Source organism: Rhodamnia argentea, chromosome 2, assembly GCF_020921035.1.
Source record: "Rhodamnia argentea isolate NSW1041297 chromosome 2, ASM2092103v1, whole genome shotgun sequence".
Lineage (NCBI taxonomy): Eukaryota > Viridiplantae > Streptophyta > Magnoliopsida > Myrtales > Myrtaceae > Rhodamnia > Rhodamnia argentea.
Window position 1 is genome coordinate 5,821,023 of NC_063151.1, and position 16,668 is coordinate 5,837,690.

Sequence of the window (16,668 nt, forward strand, 5' to 3'; positions counted from 1 at the left end):
AAATTTTTGCTAGTGGAAGACAAACAAATATTTTCGTTTTCGTATTTTTATTATTTTTTGGTTGCAGGTGAAGCAGTTGCATTCCTGAGGAACGACCATCTCCCCGGCAAAGCCACCTTGGGTTGGCCCATTTAAAGTATTTAAAAGAATGTGCAAAAATTACATGTGAATCTAGCCGTCAAATATTGAACGTAATGAAAGTTTCTGGACGTTCAATTTCGTTCGACAAAATTAAAAGTACGTCAACCACACGAGATATAGATTAACGGCCTATTTAATAACTTAATTAAGTGCTGAAAAGTGAAAGCTCAGCACTTAATGTTAAACTTGCTTGATAAACTTAATTAGCATTGACTTGATAGACTCAATTAAGTCAAAAATCCACTTAATATGATAACTAAGGGAGGGGTTACCTAATTCATTAGATAATGACAAAAATCTATTGCAACCAAACTTGCCGAATATGCTGCCGAACCTTGTAAGCTATCAATAAAATTTAGCTATTAGTTTACAATTGTCACCGAACAACTATTTCGTCTATTTTCAATGCTTGAACTTCAGTACTAAAACTTTCAATACCCTGTTTCACAAATTTGTTATTGAACTTTATACCATCGTAAGCTTCTTCTGTCCTTTGTACCCGATAAGGCCATTCCACAATCTGCAGAAACACTCTCAATGGCATTCCTATCGACCTTCCGGCAATGTGACCGAAAGAACATTGGGTGTGTAGGCTTCTTCCTTAACTAAAGATGCATCTGAGCTACCTGAACTTCTCTCCATGAAGAAACCAGGCTCTTTAGGCAGTGGCAAGGTTGCTCCTTCATTTGCCAACATGAAAACAACACTGGACATTGTCGGCCTATCTTCAGCAAACTTTGGACACGTAACAAGCACACCCGAACGCATCTTTCTGCTTGACACTCGACAATAGAGTCGCATAAAGATACATCGATGAATTCCATGGCCCTCCCTTCACTCCATAGCAACCATGCCTAGAAAATTTCAACCATTCATGACTACTACTATCTAAGCATCATAAAGAAACCTTGTCTATGGGTAGAAAGGACAAATGAGATGCGGTTTTAGGAGAAACCGAATATTTGATCTTGTTTAGTGAAAAAGAAAATGGTAGATCTCAATAATCTTGCCACTTACGTGCCCGAGAAGGTTGTGAAAATGATCAGCATGCTGGAATCCTCTATTCCTTTTGCTACTTACTATCTCTAACAAAAGCACACCAAAGCTAAAATCGTCGGACTTCACAGAGAATTCGCCATCAAAGGCATACTCTGGGGACATGTAACCACTGCATCAAGCAAATCAGGCTTCAGTTCCTACATATATTGATGGATAGTGCTCTGTTCGAATGATTGAGATGAGAAACTTACTATGTACCAACTATTCTTTTCGTCTTTGCCTCTCTGTCATCCCCTTGAAAGTTTCTTGCCAGGCTCAAATCCGAAATCTTTGGATTCATATCAGCATCTAACAAAATGTTACTCACTTTAAGGTCTCTGTGGATAACTTGTAGTTTTGAATCCTGGTGGAGATAGAGAAGTCCTCGAGCGATTCCTAAAACAATGTCAAATTGCCTTTTCCATGCCAAAGAGGGGCTCCTATCCTGATCTACACAAACTCAATCCCATCAAAAACTAGTTAAGTTGTTAGCATTTAGCTGTATTTTCTGGCGAAGGAATCAACGGACAGGACAAAAGCACAAGGAAAATTGAGTGAAAAGGAACTGAGAAAGATCGAGTGGTTCTGACCAAAAATGAAATAGTCCAAGCTCATGCTTGGCATGTATTCATAAATTAACATTCTTTCTTCACCCTCAATGCAGCAGCCAACAAGTCCAACAAGATTCCGGTGCTGAAGTCTAGCGATTAGAAGGACTTCATTCATAAACTCATTCGGACCTTGCCCGGAAGATTTTGACAGCCTTTTCACTGCTACTTCTTGTCCTGTGGAAAGTCTTCCCTGCGTGTATTTCACTCATTGTGGGCCTCTGTTGTCATTGGAACGTGTTGATTTACAACTGATTACCTTGTAGACCGAACCGAAGCCGCCCGCTCCTAGCTTGTTTGTTTGAGAGAAATTGTTGGTGGCACTAGCAGTAGCAGCGAAATCATATAATGGCAAGGCTATGTCATCCGTCCCGCTTGGCAAGCCTACGAGGGATGTAAGCTAGTTTCTCAAACCATATCATAATCTCAAAAAGGAAAAAGCAATATCCGTCGATTTGCTGCAAAGGACCATGACAACAAGCTAGCGCCATTAAAACCAATCAAAGCAAATGAGACTTTTGATGGGTTGTATCATAATCTGAATCAAAACAATCACACAGATAATAAAAAAAAAAATAGATGAAGTACGGTTTATCCAGGTTCTCTCCAAAATAGGGCTACGTCCTACAAACAGATTTCACTATGATTTAGATTTATAGCCGCACAACTCGTTACAATGATATCTCATACAAGCACAATATATATGACCTAAAAATTGGTCCAAAACCTAAGTCTATCCAAATCCCTTTAATTCCATAACAAACGGGCCAACTTAAGCACAAGCCCAAACTCGTTGTTGTTTCCGGAGCAATGCCCCCGAAGCCTTGCCCACTCACCGGTGAGCGGGGTAGCCGTCCGCTCACCAGGGAGCGGAACCCTCACCCGCCGACCGAGCAACGGGACCCCCATTTCGGGGGCGCTACCCCCGAACCCCAGCGTTCTATGCACATAGGTCATGTGTCGTCAATTCATACTTCAATTTCCCTAAATTCACATGGGCATGTCCGGTATGAGAAACAAGGATTTCCGAAGTATTCACCAACTCCAACAACTTTGACACTTCGTTTGTTTCACACAAAATGAATGATTTGAAAAATATTTTTTTTCTAAAAACGATAGCTTGTATAGCTTGAAAGAATTATTTAATGAAAAATAATTTATGTCTAAACATGTTCATGGACAATGAAAATATTGATCGTCCATTCATTTTTGTAAGTAATATAAGTAACTGTTTTAAAATATATATTTTTAAGAATATCCATTTTCTGTGAACTAGACCATGAAAATACTGTTCGTTTATAACGAATGCCGCCTTAATTATTGAACTTGAAGATTAGGCTTACCTCCAGTACTAGTTCTCCTTTGCCCATGCTTTACACACCACAATGCAGTTCCCACCGAAAGCAATCCAACCATGATTGAACTTGATACTACAGCAACGATAACTATTTTCCTCCTGGTGCGGTCACGAATGGCATCTAAAGTAGAGAAGAAGGGATGTGAAGATCGACTCTTTCCACATTCCCTTGCCCAAACAATGAGTATTTCTACAATTTAGCAGACAAAAAAAGTCAATCAGTATATGCATGCATACCTAGTTCTGAAGCTAGTAGGCGTATGTATAGAGTTTGAGTTTGCAAGCAGGTTTGTTCTTCGAACAATCTCATGTCGATCAAGTCTCCAAACCACATGAGGCAGCCCCAGCCTCCTCTAATATCTGAATTAGCATAAGCCGTGCATGAACAATTCCTCAAGCACTCGTTCTCACATTCCGTTAGGCTCATGCTCTTGTTCAGCGCAACTGCCAACAGGTCCGGCAGTATAACTTCTTTAATTTCCAAGAAGCCATCTCCTTTCGAACAATTTGTGGGTATTATCGTCTTGCATCCGCCGGAAAAATCAAGTGATGCCCATTTGTCTGGCGAATTAGGCTTGAACCCTTTCACACATTTGCACGAGCTAAGGCTGCAGATGGCATTAGCACCACACCTGCCATATGTATCACACCAATCACTGGGGTACTCGCGTGTGACATCCCACGCGGCGCTTGTCAATCTATTCACCACAAGAAGCTGCATCACTCCCAAATAGTTCAACGTCATTTTCCCCAAGAGTTGATTGTCCTGAACCTCAAGCATGAAGGCGATCTCATCTTCATTGTTGGCGAACAAGGCAGCAATAGGTAGTCTAGGCATCCTGGGACGGCCAACAAATACAAGTCCGTTCCATTGCCCGGTTCGAAATATTTTGCTGGGCACATCCTCTTGGACTACTTCATACTGAGGTAGACCATGACAATAGTTTAACATATGTATGTAATCTCCAGGAGAAGGGTCCTTCATGCTTTTCCATGCAGTGAGACGCCATTCGAGGCCCGTTTTCAAATTCAACCCTAGCTTCATACCGGGTAAAAGCGTGTCAGTCAGGTAATCAAAGCTTTGCCATGAATAGGCTTCATCATCACTCGAACCGGATTTATCCCAAAGAACGAGATTTCCCGAATCCAGGAGATGCGCAATTAGATTCTGAAGGATCCTGGATGACTTTGAAGACCAAACAACACCGTTCAACCGGTTGAAAACAACTAGATTGCCCATATCACTAAATCCGAGAACACCATTCTGATCGGCTAGCGAGTTATCTCTGTTAGCAACCCACACGACCATTTGAGGACTGAACTTGTACCATACGCCCAAGTAGCTCACACTGGAATTGCCAGGAGTAAAGAATCCTAACTCAAAGGTTAGGTCCGAAGAAACCAATGTTTCTCCGTAACTGATAGACTGGTTTGTGCCCAAAATATTGGCCGCAAGCGACCAACCGATCGCAAGGACAATGATCAAAATGGAGAATGCTATCTTTGCCATTGTTTGCAGATGTCCTCTTCTAAGTTCCAACTCCATCTTTATATGCGAATCATTCTAAACTTGTCCACGACATGAACACAATTTGGACAGGTCCTTAAAGTCTAATCATTTGTTTTTTCTTTTACCTTTTTGCTTTCCGCTTTAAGACTTATCGGTTCCTTGTACCGGTATGCGCGCCCTTTTTGAATACTTACATTTCCTTTCTAGAAGTTCTCCATGGTATACAGTATCTACTTTGTTTTTTTTTTTTGGTAAGGTAGTATCTACTTTGTTTATAGCAGCACTTTTGAATTTTAATTGGATATTAAAACGCAGGAACTCAAACTCAGGCATCACTTTTCACTCCGGCCATGTTTATTCCTCTTATTTTTCCAGCTAAAGAAACCGACATCAAATGAAACTCAGAAACTTTAACGTGAACATAAAGAAATCCCCAGCCCAGGCCCTGGCAACCCTTGCTAGAAGGCCGGTGCGGGTGGCCTTCCCTGGTGCCGGCAGAGGAAAAAAAAAATAAAAGAAAAAAGTAAAGAAGGAAAACTAAAGAAAAAAAAAATAAAAGGAAAGTGAAATAAAAAAAATTCAAATTAAAACAACATAAAAAAAAATGTCCACTACCTGACAGCCCCACACAAGACGGTCGGCGTCCACGTCGGATATTTTAAATCAAAATTGACCAAAAGGACTCACTTGACAAAACGTAAAAATATTTATAACTCAATTAGTAAAATTAAAAGGTTTATGACTAAAATTTCAAAAATACAATAGTTTATGACTTTTTAGATAAATTTTTTAATTTCAATTTTATATCATGACCTATTAAATTATATATGGAATTTGAGCCGTTGATGGAACCCGACCCGACCCGACTGTTAAATATGCAAGTTTTCGCCGCACAATTGTGTGTGTCGGTGAGACCGAAGAAAACAAAAAGAAAATAAAAACTCGCGTGCACTAAAAGACAAAAGAATGGGCTCACATTCTTTATTTAATATATATTAGTATGTGGCTTGGTCGGAAAAGGAGCAAATCGTTGACTTGGCCTTCTTTGTGCTGTGAATTTTTATATTCGAATTAATTGTTTATTTATAAACCCTTTGGATTTGGATAGTAATCTAAGTGCGGAAACACTCGAGCTTGTGAACGATTGTAACCACTAATTCTCCAATTATAGTGAATTATTTGTGGTTTTCTTTTTCCGTGAATATAGGTTCCGACACTACGATCGAACCACGTAAATTTTTAGTGTCTTTTATTGTTCCTCGTTTGTTTCTCGTGCTCTCTCGCATTAGCATAAATTGTAATATTCTGATTAGTTTCCATTTATTAATTTCAAAATTAACAAATACCAAATATTCAACTTTGACTTGAACACCGAACAGAAAATATGTATTTTCATGGAATACATTCGGATGGCCCTAAATTAACAATTCATCTCGGATCGGATTTCTTCACGAGTTCAAACTCAAGACATATTTTAACGTTGGGTTGAGTTCTCTGTTCTTTAACTCTAACACTTGCATTTCTCCCTCTCCAAGTTTTTCCATATTCTAAATTTATTCACTTTGTTTATAGCAGGAATTTTGGACTCCATTTTAAAAGGCAGGACCTCATGCTCACCGACCGCTCTTCATTTCGGCGATGTTCATGCCTCGTGGCTTTCTAGCTAAATCACAAGTTAATCCAACCGACGAAACTCAGGCATTATGACACGATCATAACACGTTTGTCTCTATCGAAGCCGTCGTTCCTACTTTGTGGTCAAGGTTGACTTCAGGGTCAAGCATGTCCTTTTGGACTTCATATGGATATTCATCGTACACAATATACACTAGCTCCTGATCATTCTCGAGTAGAATTCAAAGAGTCTCCTTCTCTGTGGCTTCTCTGACCCCACCCACCAGACTCAGCAACTTAATTCACTTTGAAGCTCGAGTCTTCTTTTGACCCTTTTGTCTCATTGCGTCGTTCCTACTTGAGCGGCAGTTTTGGGTTAACTTTCTCCTCGGGTGGCTTTAACCCTTCAAATGGGTTGGACGGCAACGGCATGACAAAAAGAATTAAACAGCAGCAGCGGCCATTTTTGGAGGCTGTAATGTTATATAAAGATTCCGTTTATTTCACGAAAAATATTTTTTGGAAAAAAAAGTTTTCCCCATTTTGCGGCATTTGCATCCCTTGGAAGAATGAGCCTAACAGAAATCTATACTTAAATTCAAAAAAATGATTTCCTCTTGTAAAAAAAGGATATCATTTTTCAAAATATGACTAGATATCGATGCTTGAATAAAAAGCTCCACGTTTGGTACAAGAACCCCCCCTATTATTCTCGAGCCCTTGTCAAGCGGTGGTGGGTAAAGCTTGAACAATCTGTGTTTGTGCCGGGTTTTTATATTTGAATGAGTTGTTTATTTGTAGAAACTTTGAGTTTGTGTATTAATCTAAGTGTGAGAAATACTCTAGTGTGTGAACATTTTGTAAACTCTGATTTTCCGATTATAGTGGATTATTTACGGTTAGCTCTCCCTGTGAATGTTGCCACATAAACTTTTAGTTTCATTTATTGTTGCTCGATATTTTCTCTAGCTATCTAGCATTAATATAAATTGCAAGGTCCTGATTAGTTTCCGCATATTAATCACAACATGAACAAATAGGAAATATTCAACTTTGACTTTAACACCGAACATAAATATATGTATTTTCATAGAACACACTCAAATGCCCCCTAATAACAATTCATCTTGGATTGGATTTCGTTCACAAATTCAAACTCAATATATATTTTAACATTTAGTTGAGTTCTTTGCTCTTTTAACTCGGGCACTTACATTTCTCCCTCTCCATGTTTTTCCACGCTCTATTTTTTTTTTTTTTCGGTTGAAAGAAAGATGTCATTCATATATCGAAATAATAGTTGAGAGATATGTCTTTCAAGTCTAGCAAATTTCAAATAATTGTTGAGCAAGGGAAAAGCTAGAAAGCAAATAACAAAACACAGTCCGTAGTTAGAAGCACACTCTCATCCCAATAGAACAAATCTGTCACTGTAAAATTTCGACGGTCGCCATTTTAAATCGAAAGTCAAGGTTGACCGCAGGGTCAAGCATGTCCTTTTGGACTTCATAAACGACATGCGAAGTCAACACTTGAGTGGCAACTTTGAGTTAACTTTCTTCCAGGCAAAAGGACATTTTATGTGTCAATATTTATGTACAGTACACACTTTGGTGCTAATATTTTTTTTGAATCACTTAGGTGTCAATTTTTTTAAAAAATAATTATTTAAGTGCTAACTCCGATGAGGTTGTCGGAGTTGGTACTAACGTGATCTTTTTTTCTTCGATTTGGTACTAAAGTGATCGTTTTTTAGGTCACCAAGTATGAACTTTTTTAAAAAACGATTATTTAAGTGCCAACTCCGGTAAGGTTGCCGGAATTTCTTACCGTTGGCACTAAAGTGATCGTTTTTTCTTTGATTTGGCACTTAAGTGATCCAAAAAAAAAAAAATATTGGCACCAAAGTGAGCGCCGTACGCAAATATTGGCACTTAGGGTGTTCTTATGCCCTTTCTTCTCGGGTGGTTTTAACCCTTCAAATTTGTTGGATGACATAGACAAAAAGAATTAAATAGCAGCAGCCACCAATTTTGGAGGCTATAACGGTATATAATGGTTCCGTTTATTTCACAAAAAATATTTTTTTATTTTCTTCATTTTTCGGCATTTGGATCTCACGGAAAAATGAGTCAATGGAAATGTATACTTAAATTCGTGAAAATAATTTCCTCTCATAAAAATTGAATATCATTGTAAAAAATATGACTAGATATCGGTGCTTGAACCAAAAACTTTACGTCTGGGCACGAGAACCCCCACAATTATTCTCAAGCCCTTGACAACTAACCCCGACCCAAGGTCGGGTTCGCCGTGGTCCATCAAAACCAAGCCCGAGTCCAAAGAGGTTGGGCTCGAGACACCGGCGCCCGTGGCCCGGCCTAGGACTCCGAAACCCGTTGCCCAACTCCCCGATACTCCGGCTCGAGTCCATAGAGGCTAGGCCCAAGACCCTAGTGCTCGTGCCGAATCTCTAACACCTGGGCTTGGGTCCAGAGAGGCTGGCATCAGGTCCATAATTAAAGCTCGAAAAAATAACTTCATGGAAAACATTTTTCGGAACTATCACAAAACAAACGGAGCCAAAGTGATAAGATAAACCCCCCAAAAATGGAAAATATTTACAAGATTATGGCAAAAACTCTGATATTCATTTAAGGGGGACTCATCATATTTAGTTTAGAAAATGACTACATATCAGAATCAATAGTCATGGAGGTGGAATCGTGGACTATACGATAGTAGGTTTTGTATGAGTTGTGCATTGACAGTTAATCACAAGCAAAGCGGACCTTGCATCCATAAAGAAGCCCACACAAAGCAATCAGGACACGAGGGGCCCTGTCTTTCACCTTTGAATCTTTAATTATAGTCCAAAACCGGGTATTAACGTTTGTGTGATTTGTAGGATAGCCATTATATGATTTTCATGGCAGACCGGGGTTAAGGGAAAGGTTAATGCGAACAGTCTTGGAGCATTTCTGTTGACTTTTCAATTTAACCTAGTACATGCAGGAATATAGGACCCAAGTATAGGACCAAAAAAGGCTAAATTCATTGGCAAGCAATGTCTATGGGGCATCTATTTATTTTGGCGTCTAATTCGGGTACATAATGTTCTTACAATGAGAATTTGGAAGGTGGTAACTTAAAATAAACTATCACGAATCAGACTATTTGGCCCGACCCACAAGGTCCCAGAGATTGTTTCACAAGTTTGAGAAAGAGCATTTGGTGAAAGACCTAACACGACCCGAAAATTTCATATAAAAATTTTATGATGGATAACCCTTGGCAAGGCTTAGCCTAGTTCAAGCCCGCTCAATGATCACATCTAACTTGAAAATGAAATTAGGGCATTTTTGAATGGTTTATTTATATATGTTATGATTTTACAAACTTAATCTTTGATATTCATAAGATTTTACTATTTATACATCATAGATGGTAAAGAAAAGTGTGGGTGCAATCACATATGATATGATGTGCTGTTGTTCAACAAGATCTAAAGTTTGATTTAAACAAATATGATAAAACCCTGCAAGCAGAGGCATCTCCGATACCTTGCAATTGGCCCCTGCTAGACCGAGTATGGATACAAAATCTATGTCGACAGAAACCTGCTAATGTATGGCAATACCAAAGTTCCAACTCAAGTAGCAGCGAATGCCTACTGGCCTTCCAACATAGTCAGGGTGACAGCATTTTTTAATGTGGGTTTCCCTTTGATGACACTCCGTCGGAGCACACTGAGTTTCTTTCCATAAAGTAACCGGGCTCTTTAGGTTCAGGTAGAACCCATTCCCAATTTAGTATCATACAAATTGCAACCGACATAGCCGGCCTATCCTTTGGGAACTTTTGCACACACAACAGGCCCACTTGAAAGCATTTTTCCACTTGGCTTATGTCAAATGAGCTATGCAGGCATTCATCCATAATCTCCAAGGTCTTACCTTCATCCGAAAGCAACTAAGCCTGAAGAAAAATTAGAATCCGATGTGTTTAGTCACCGACAAATCGCCCGGATGACCGTGTAACAGATCAGAAAAATGTGCAATGTCGGGATTACAAGTGTCTGTTTACTTACATGTCCGAGAAGGTTGCAATGATGGCTTGGTTGGGAAAATTTTCTGTTCCTTTTGCCACAGATTATCTCCAACGGGAGAGCGCCTAAGGTATATATGCCCAATTTCAAAGAGAATTTCCCATCGAAAGCATACTCAGGGGCCATGTAGCAACTCCGTTTCGTGAAAGGAAGAAGAAGATTTTCTAGGCTGTGGTCCCATGTGATAATGAGTGCTTCATCTCAAAAACCAAAATGTATGAAACATAGAGAAAAGACTTATTAAGTTCCAATGACTCTTTTTGTTCTGGCTTCTTTTTTTGTTGCCTCCAAAGATTCTTGCGAAGCCAAAGTCGGAGATTTTAGGGCTTGGGTCGCCATCTAGTGAGATCTCGGTGGATTACTTCAAGTCTAGTATCGTGGTGGACATGGAGAAGTCCTCTTGCAATACCGATAACAATGTCAAACCGCCTTTGCCAGGTCAACAATGTTCATAATTCCATATGTGGTAACATGTCAATATGATTCGATACTCCATATTCAGCTATTATCAAACAATGTGGCTTGTTTCTTTAATTTAAATAAAAGTGAAAAATTCAATTTTTTTTTGCTTTCCTTGCCAAAATTTGAGGTATTATTTACAATTTCAAAAGACTATGGAAAAAATTATATGTGAATCTAGTCATCAGAAATTGAAAGCTGTGAAAGTTTTTGGACTTTGGCTTAAAAAAAGAAAAAATAAGTACGTGAACCACGAGATGTAGATTAAGGGACTGTATGATAACCTAATTGAGAGTAGAAAACTGAAAGTTCAACACGTAACATTAAACTTGTTTGACAACCTTAATTATCATCGACTTGCTAGATTCAATTTAGTCAAAAATCCACTTTATATGATAAGTAAGGGAAGGGTTACTTAATCCATTGTACAACTGAAAAACATATGGCAACAAAAATTGCCAAATGCACTGCTAAACCCTACCAATAATTGTCATTATTATAGCCTTGTAAGATATCAAAAAAAAATTGGCTATTAGTTTACAATTATCACCAAACAACCATTTATTCTTACTTTCAACACTTACAACTTCAGCACTAAAATTTTCAGTACCCTGTTTGACATATTTGTTATTGAACTTTACACCATCGTATGCTTCTTTGTCCTTTGTACTCGAGATGTCCAGTCTACAATCTGCAGAAGCATCCTCAATGGCATTCCTATCGACCTTCCGGCAATGTGACCGAAAGAACATTGGGTGTGTAGGCTTCTTCCCTGACTAAAGATGCATCTGAGCTACCAGAACTTCTCTCCATGAAGAAACCAGGCTCTTTAGGCAGTGGCAAGGTTGCTCCTTCATTTGCCAACATGAAAACAACACTGGACATTGTCGGCCTATCTTCAGGAAACTTTTGGACACATAGCAAGCCCACCTGAACGCATCTCTCTGCTTGAGATTCAACAATAGAGTCGCATAAAGACTCATCAATGAGCTCCATGGCCCTCCCTTCACTCCATAGCAACCATGCCTAAAAAAATTCAACCATTCGCGATTACCACCGCTATCTTAGCATCACAAAGAAAACTTTTCTATGGGAAGAAAGAACAAATGGGAAGCAGTTTTAGAAGAAACAGAATATCTGATCTTGTTTAACGAAAAAGAAAATGGCAGATCTAAGTAATCCTGTCACTTACATGCCCGAGAAGGTTGTGATAATGATCAGGATGCTGGAATCCTCTATTCTTTTTGCTACTTACTATCTCTAACAAAAGCACACCAAAGCTAAAAACGTCGGACTTCACAGAGAATTTGCCGTCAACGGCATACTCTGGGGACATGTAACCACTGCATCAAGCAAAGCAGGCTTCAGTCCTCCATATACTGATAGATAGTGCACTGTTCAAATGAATCGAGATGAGAAACTTACTATGTACCAACTATTCTTCTTGTCTTTGCCTCTGTGTCGTCTCCTTGAAAATTCCTTGCCAGGCCGAAATCCGAAATCTTTGGATTCATGCCAGCATCTAACAAAATGTTACTCGCTTTAAGGTCTCTGTGGATGACTTGTAGGTTTGAATCCTGGTGGAGATAGAGAAGTCCTCGGGCGATTCCTAAAACAATGTGAAATCTCCTTTTCCATGCCAAAGAGGAGCTTCTGTCATGATCTACACACTCAACCCCATCAAGAACTAATTAAGTTGTTATCATTTAGCTAGCATAAGGAAAATCGAGTGAAACGCAACAGAGAAAGATCGAGTGGTTCTGACCAAAAATGAAATTGTCCAAGCTTTTGTTTGGCATGTATGCATAAATTAACATTCTTTCTTCACCCTCAATGCAGCAGCCAACAAGTCCAACAAGATTTCGGTGCTGAAGTCTGGCGATTAGAAGGACTTCATTCATAAACTCATCAGGACCTTGCCCGGAAGACTTTGACAGCCTTTTCACTGCTACTTCTTGTCCTGTGGAAAGTCTTCCCTGCATGTATTTTACTCAATGTGGGCCTCTGTTGTAATTTGAAATCAATGACTTATAAGTGATTACCTTGTAGACCGAACCGAAGCCGCCCGCTCCTAGCTTGTTTGTTTGAGAGAAATTGTTGGTGGCAACAGCAATAGTAGCGAAACCATATAGTGGCAAGTCAATGTCATCCGTCCCACTCGGCAAGCCTACAAGGTATGTAAACTAGTTTCTTAAATCATACGATAATCTCAACAAGAAAAAAGAAATATCCATTGATAACAAAAGCCGTTTTAAAAAGTATGTTTTTGAAGGTATTCGTATTCTGTGAACCAAACGGTGCAGTCAATAATGAAAGCCGCGATAATTGAAGATTAGGCTTACCTCCAGTACAAGTTCTCCTTTTCGCATGCTTTACACACCGCAGTGCCGTTCCGACCGAAAGCAATCCACCAATGATTGAACTTGATATTACAGCAACGATAACTATTTTCCTCCTGGTGCGGTCACGAATGTTATCTAAAGTAGAGAAGAAGAGAAATGTGGATAAGAGTTAAGAAGTATTTCAATAATTTAGCAGAAAAAAAAATGTCAATTAGTATAAGCATGCGTACCTAGTTCGGAAGCTGAAAGGCGTATGTATAGATTTTGCACGTCGTTCTGTTCTTCGAGCAATCTCATGTCGATCAAGTCTCCAAACCACATGAGGCAACCCGTGCCTCCTGCTCTAACATCTGAATTGGCATAAGCCGTGCATGAACAATTCCTCAAGCACTGGTCCTCACATTCCGTGAGGCTCATTCTCTTGTTCAGGGCAACTGCCAACAGGTCGGGCAGTTTAACTTTTTTAATTTCCAAGAAGCCGTCTCCTTTTGAACAATTCGTGGGCATTATCCTCTTGCATCCGCTGGAAAAATCAAGTGATGCCCATTTGTCTGGCAAATTGGGCATGAACCCTTTCACACATTCGCACGAGGAGCTGAGGCTGCAGATGGCATTAGCACCACACCTGCCGTAAGTATCGCATGGATCACTAGGGAACTCCCGTATGACATTCCATGCGGCACTTGTCGATCTATTCACCACAAGAAGCTGCATCACTCCCAAATAGTTCAACACCATTTTCCCAAAGAGTCGATTGTCCTGAACCTCAATCATGAAGGAGATCTCATCTTCACTGTCCACGAACATGGGCCAAATAGCTAGTCTGTGTATAGCTGTACCGCCAACAAATTGAACTCCATTCCACTGGCCGGTTCGGAATATTTTGCTATGCCCAGCCTCCTGGACTATTTCATACTGAGGTAGACCCTGACGATAGTTTAACACATTTATGTAATCTCCAGGAGAAGGGTCGTTCATGCTTTTCCAAGCAGTCTGACCCCATTCGAGGCCCGTTTTCAAATTCAATCCCAGCTTCATACCGACTAAAAGCGTGTCAGTCGGGTAATCAAAGCTTTGCCATGAATAGGCTTCATCAGCACTCGAATCGGATTTATCCCAAAGAACAAGATTTCCCGAATCCAGGAGCTGCGCAACTGGATTTTGGAGGACCCTGGACGACTTTGAAGACCAAACCACACCGTTTGACTGGTTGAGAACAACTAGATTGCTTACATTGCTAAATGTAAGAACACCATTACGATCGGCGAGCGGGTTATCTCTGTTTGCAACCCACACGGCCGTTTGAGGACTGAACTTGTACCATATGCCCAAGTAGCTCATACTCGAATTGCCAGGAGTAAAGAATCCTAACTCAAATGTTAGGTCCGAAGAAACCAATGTTTCTCCGTAACTGATGGACTGGTTCTTGCCCAAAATATTGGCTGCAAGTGACAAACCGATCGCAGGGACAATGATCAAAATGGAGAATGCTATCTTTGCCATTGTTTGCAAATGCCCTCTTCTAAGTTCTAACTCCATCTTTATATGCAAAACTCACTTGTCCACCACATGAACGCAATTTTAACGGGTCCTTAAAGTCTAAACATTGTTTTTTCTTTTCTTTTTTTGCTTTCCTCTTTAAGACTTATCAGTTCCTTGTACCGTTATGCGCTTTAAGACTTATCGGTTCGTTGTACCGTTATGCGCGCATATTCAATTGGTTCTCTGTTCTTAAGTGTGACTACTTATATTTTCCTTTCTAGAAGTTCTCCATGATATACAGTATCTGCTTTGTTTATAGCAGCACTTTTGAATTCCAATTGGATATTAAAAGGCAGGAACGCAAACTCAGGCATCACTTTTCACTTCGGCCATGTTTATTCCTCTTACATTTCCAGCTAAAGAAATGGACATCAGATGAAACTCAGACACTTCAAAGTGAACAAAATGTGTTTTTTTTTTTTGTGGTAAAAGTAAGATATATATAGATGAAAGAGAACGCTAATTACATCCAAACCTTTGCCGCACACCACCGAAGTGTCGCAAGCAGCACAAGGGCAGCTCGGGTTAGAAGAAAACGAAAAAGCAAAAAGCTACGCAAGGTAGCAGCTACGCATACACAAAAAGGAACCCGTGTAACCTATACATGTAGCTATACAAAAGAAGCGATGGCCAAGCAAAGCAGTAGCAAGGTGGTTCGAACCTCCAACAAAATCAATCAAAGATCACTGGGGAGATGTTCCAAGAAGCTTGAATCCTTCGGTTTCTAGGAGTGTCTTCAACATGGCTGAAAGTGAGAGCCTTGTCCTTGACAATCTTCTGAAGGCGCTCCTTGAGTTCTGAAAAATTGAGTTGCTTGAAACAAAATGTGTTTGTCTCTATGAAACTCATCATTCCTAGTCAAGGATGATTTCTGGGTAAACCTTATTTAGGCAGTTTATACTTCCCATCGACAAAAAGGCACAAGAATCCAGCTCCCTAGTGAGTGGGCGAGGTTCGACAGGAGTCGCTGGGGTAGCGTCCCCGAGCCACCAGATAACTTTTATAGTTTGAGCTCACATCGGGAAGTTGGTATGGTGTGGAACAGTTAATATATCCGAGTTAGTTCATAACTCATTGATTTAAAACTTTTGAGTGAAGATGAGTTCAATGAATATGTTAACGAGCTCGGACATAGACTCACTTAGACTCCCTCATGGCGGATCTCAAGGATGGCCTTCTGCTGCATGCTCCCCCAAATCATTAGGGAGGTAACCACAGAGAGAAGTGGAGGCTATGTAACCCTAGCGACACATCAGCATCGGCTGTTTACGCCGAACGGACTCACCGAGTGGAGGTTAGCTAACCCTAGCGACACATCAGTATCGGTTGTTTACGCCGAATGGACTCACTTGATAAAATGTGAAAAGACTTAGGACTAAAATACAATAGTGCAATAGATTTAGGATTTTTTTTTACAATTATCCCGATTTCAATTTAATATCAGGACCAAATAGGAAATATCCAACTTTTACATTAACACCAAACAGAAAATATGTATTTTCATGGAAAACATTCAAATGTCCCCAAATAACAATTCAGCTTTGGTCAGATTTCGTTCACAAGGTCAAACTCGAAACATATTTTAGCATTACTTGTCTGATCTTTAACTCTGACACTCACATTTCTCCCTCTCCAAGTTTTTCTGTATTCTACTTTTTTTTTTTTTGGTCGAATATTCCGTATTCTACTTTATTCACTTTGTCTATAGCAGGAATTTTGGATTCCGTTTTAAAAGGCAGGACCTCATACCCACGGACAACTTTTCACTTCGGCCATGTTCATACCTCGTGCTTTTCCAGCTAAATCATAAGTTAATCCAACGTCAGATGAAACTCAGGCATTATGACACGATCATAACACGTTTGTCTATCGAAACCGTCGTTCCTACTTCCTGGTCAAGGTTGACTTCAGGGTCAAGCATGTCCTTTTGGACTTCATAAACGACATGC

At 39.8% G+C, this 16,668-nt stretch overlaps 1 protein-coding gene across 1 annotated transcript; it reads right to left on the minus strand.

Moving 5' to 3' along the window:
- Positions 1–474: 474 nt before the first annotated feature.
- LOC115755673 (receptor-like serine/threonine-protein kinase SD1-8) lies at positions 475–14,716 on the minus strand. Its single transcript, XM_048275200.1, is given in 16 exon segments — positions 475–875; positions 878–995; positions 1,159–1,309; positions 1,392–1,629; positions 1,770–1,980; positions 2,047–2,171; positions 3,131–3,334; positions 3,382–4,493; positions 5,064–5,139; positions 11,561–11,861; positions 12,028–12,178; positions 12,261–12,498; positions 12,601–12,811; positions 12,878–13,002; positions 13,178–13,312; positions 13,408–14,716. Coding segments are annotated over 16 exon segments (4,893 nt in total). The 3' UTR covers positions 475–687.
- Positions 14,717–16,668: the final 1,952 nt, after the last annotated feature.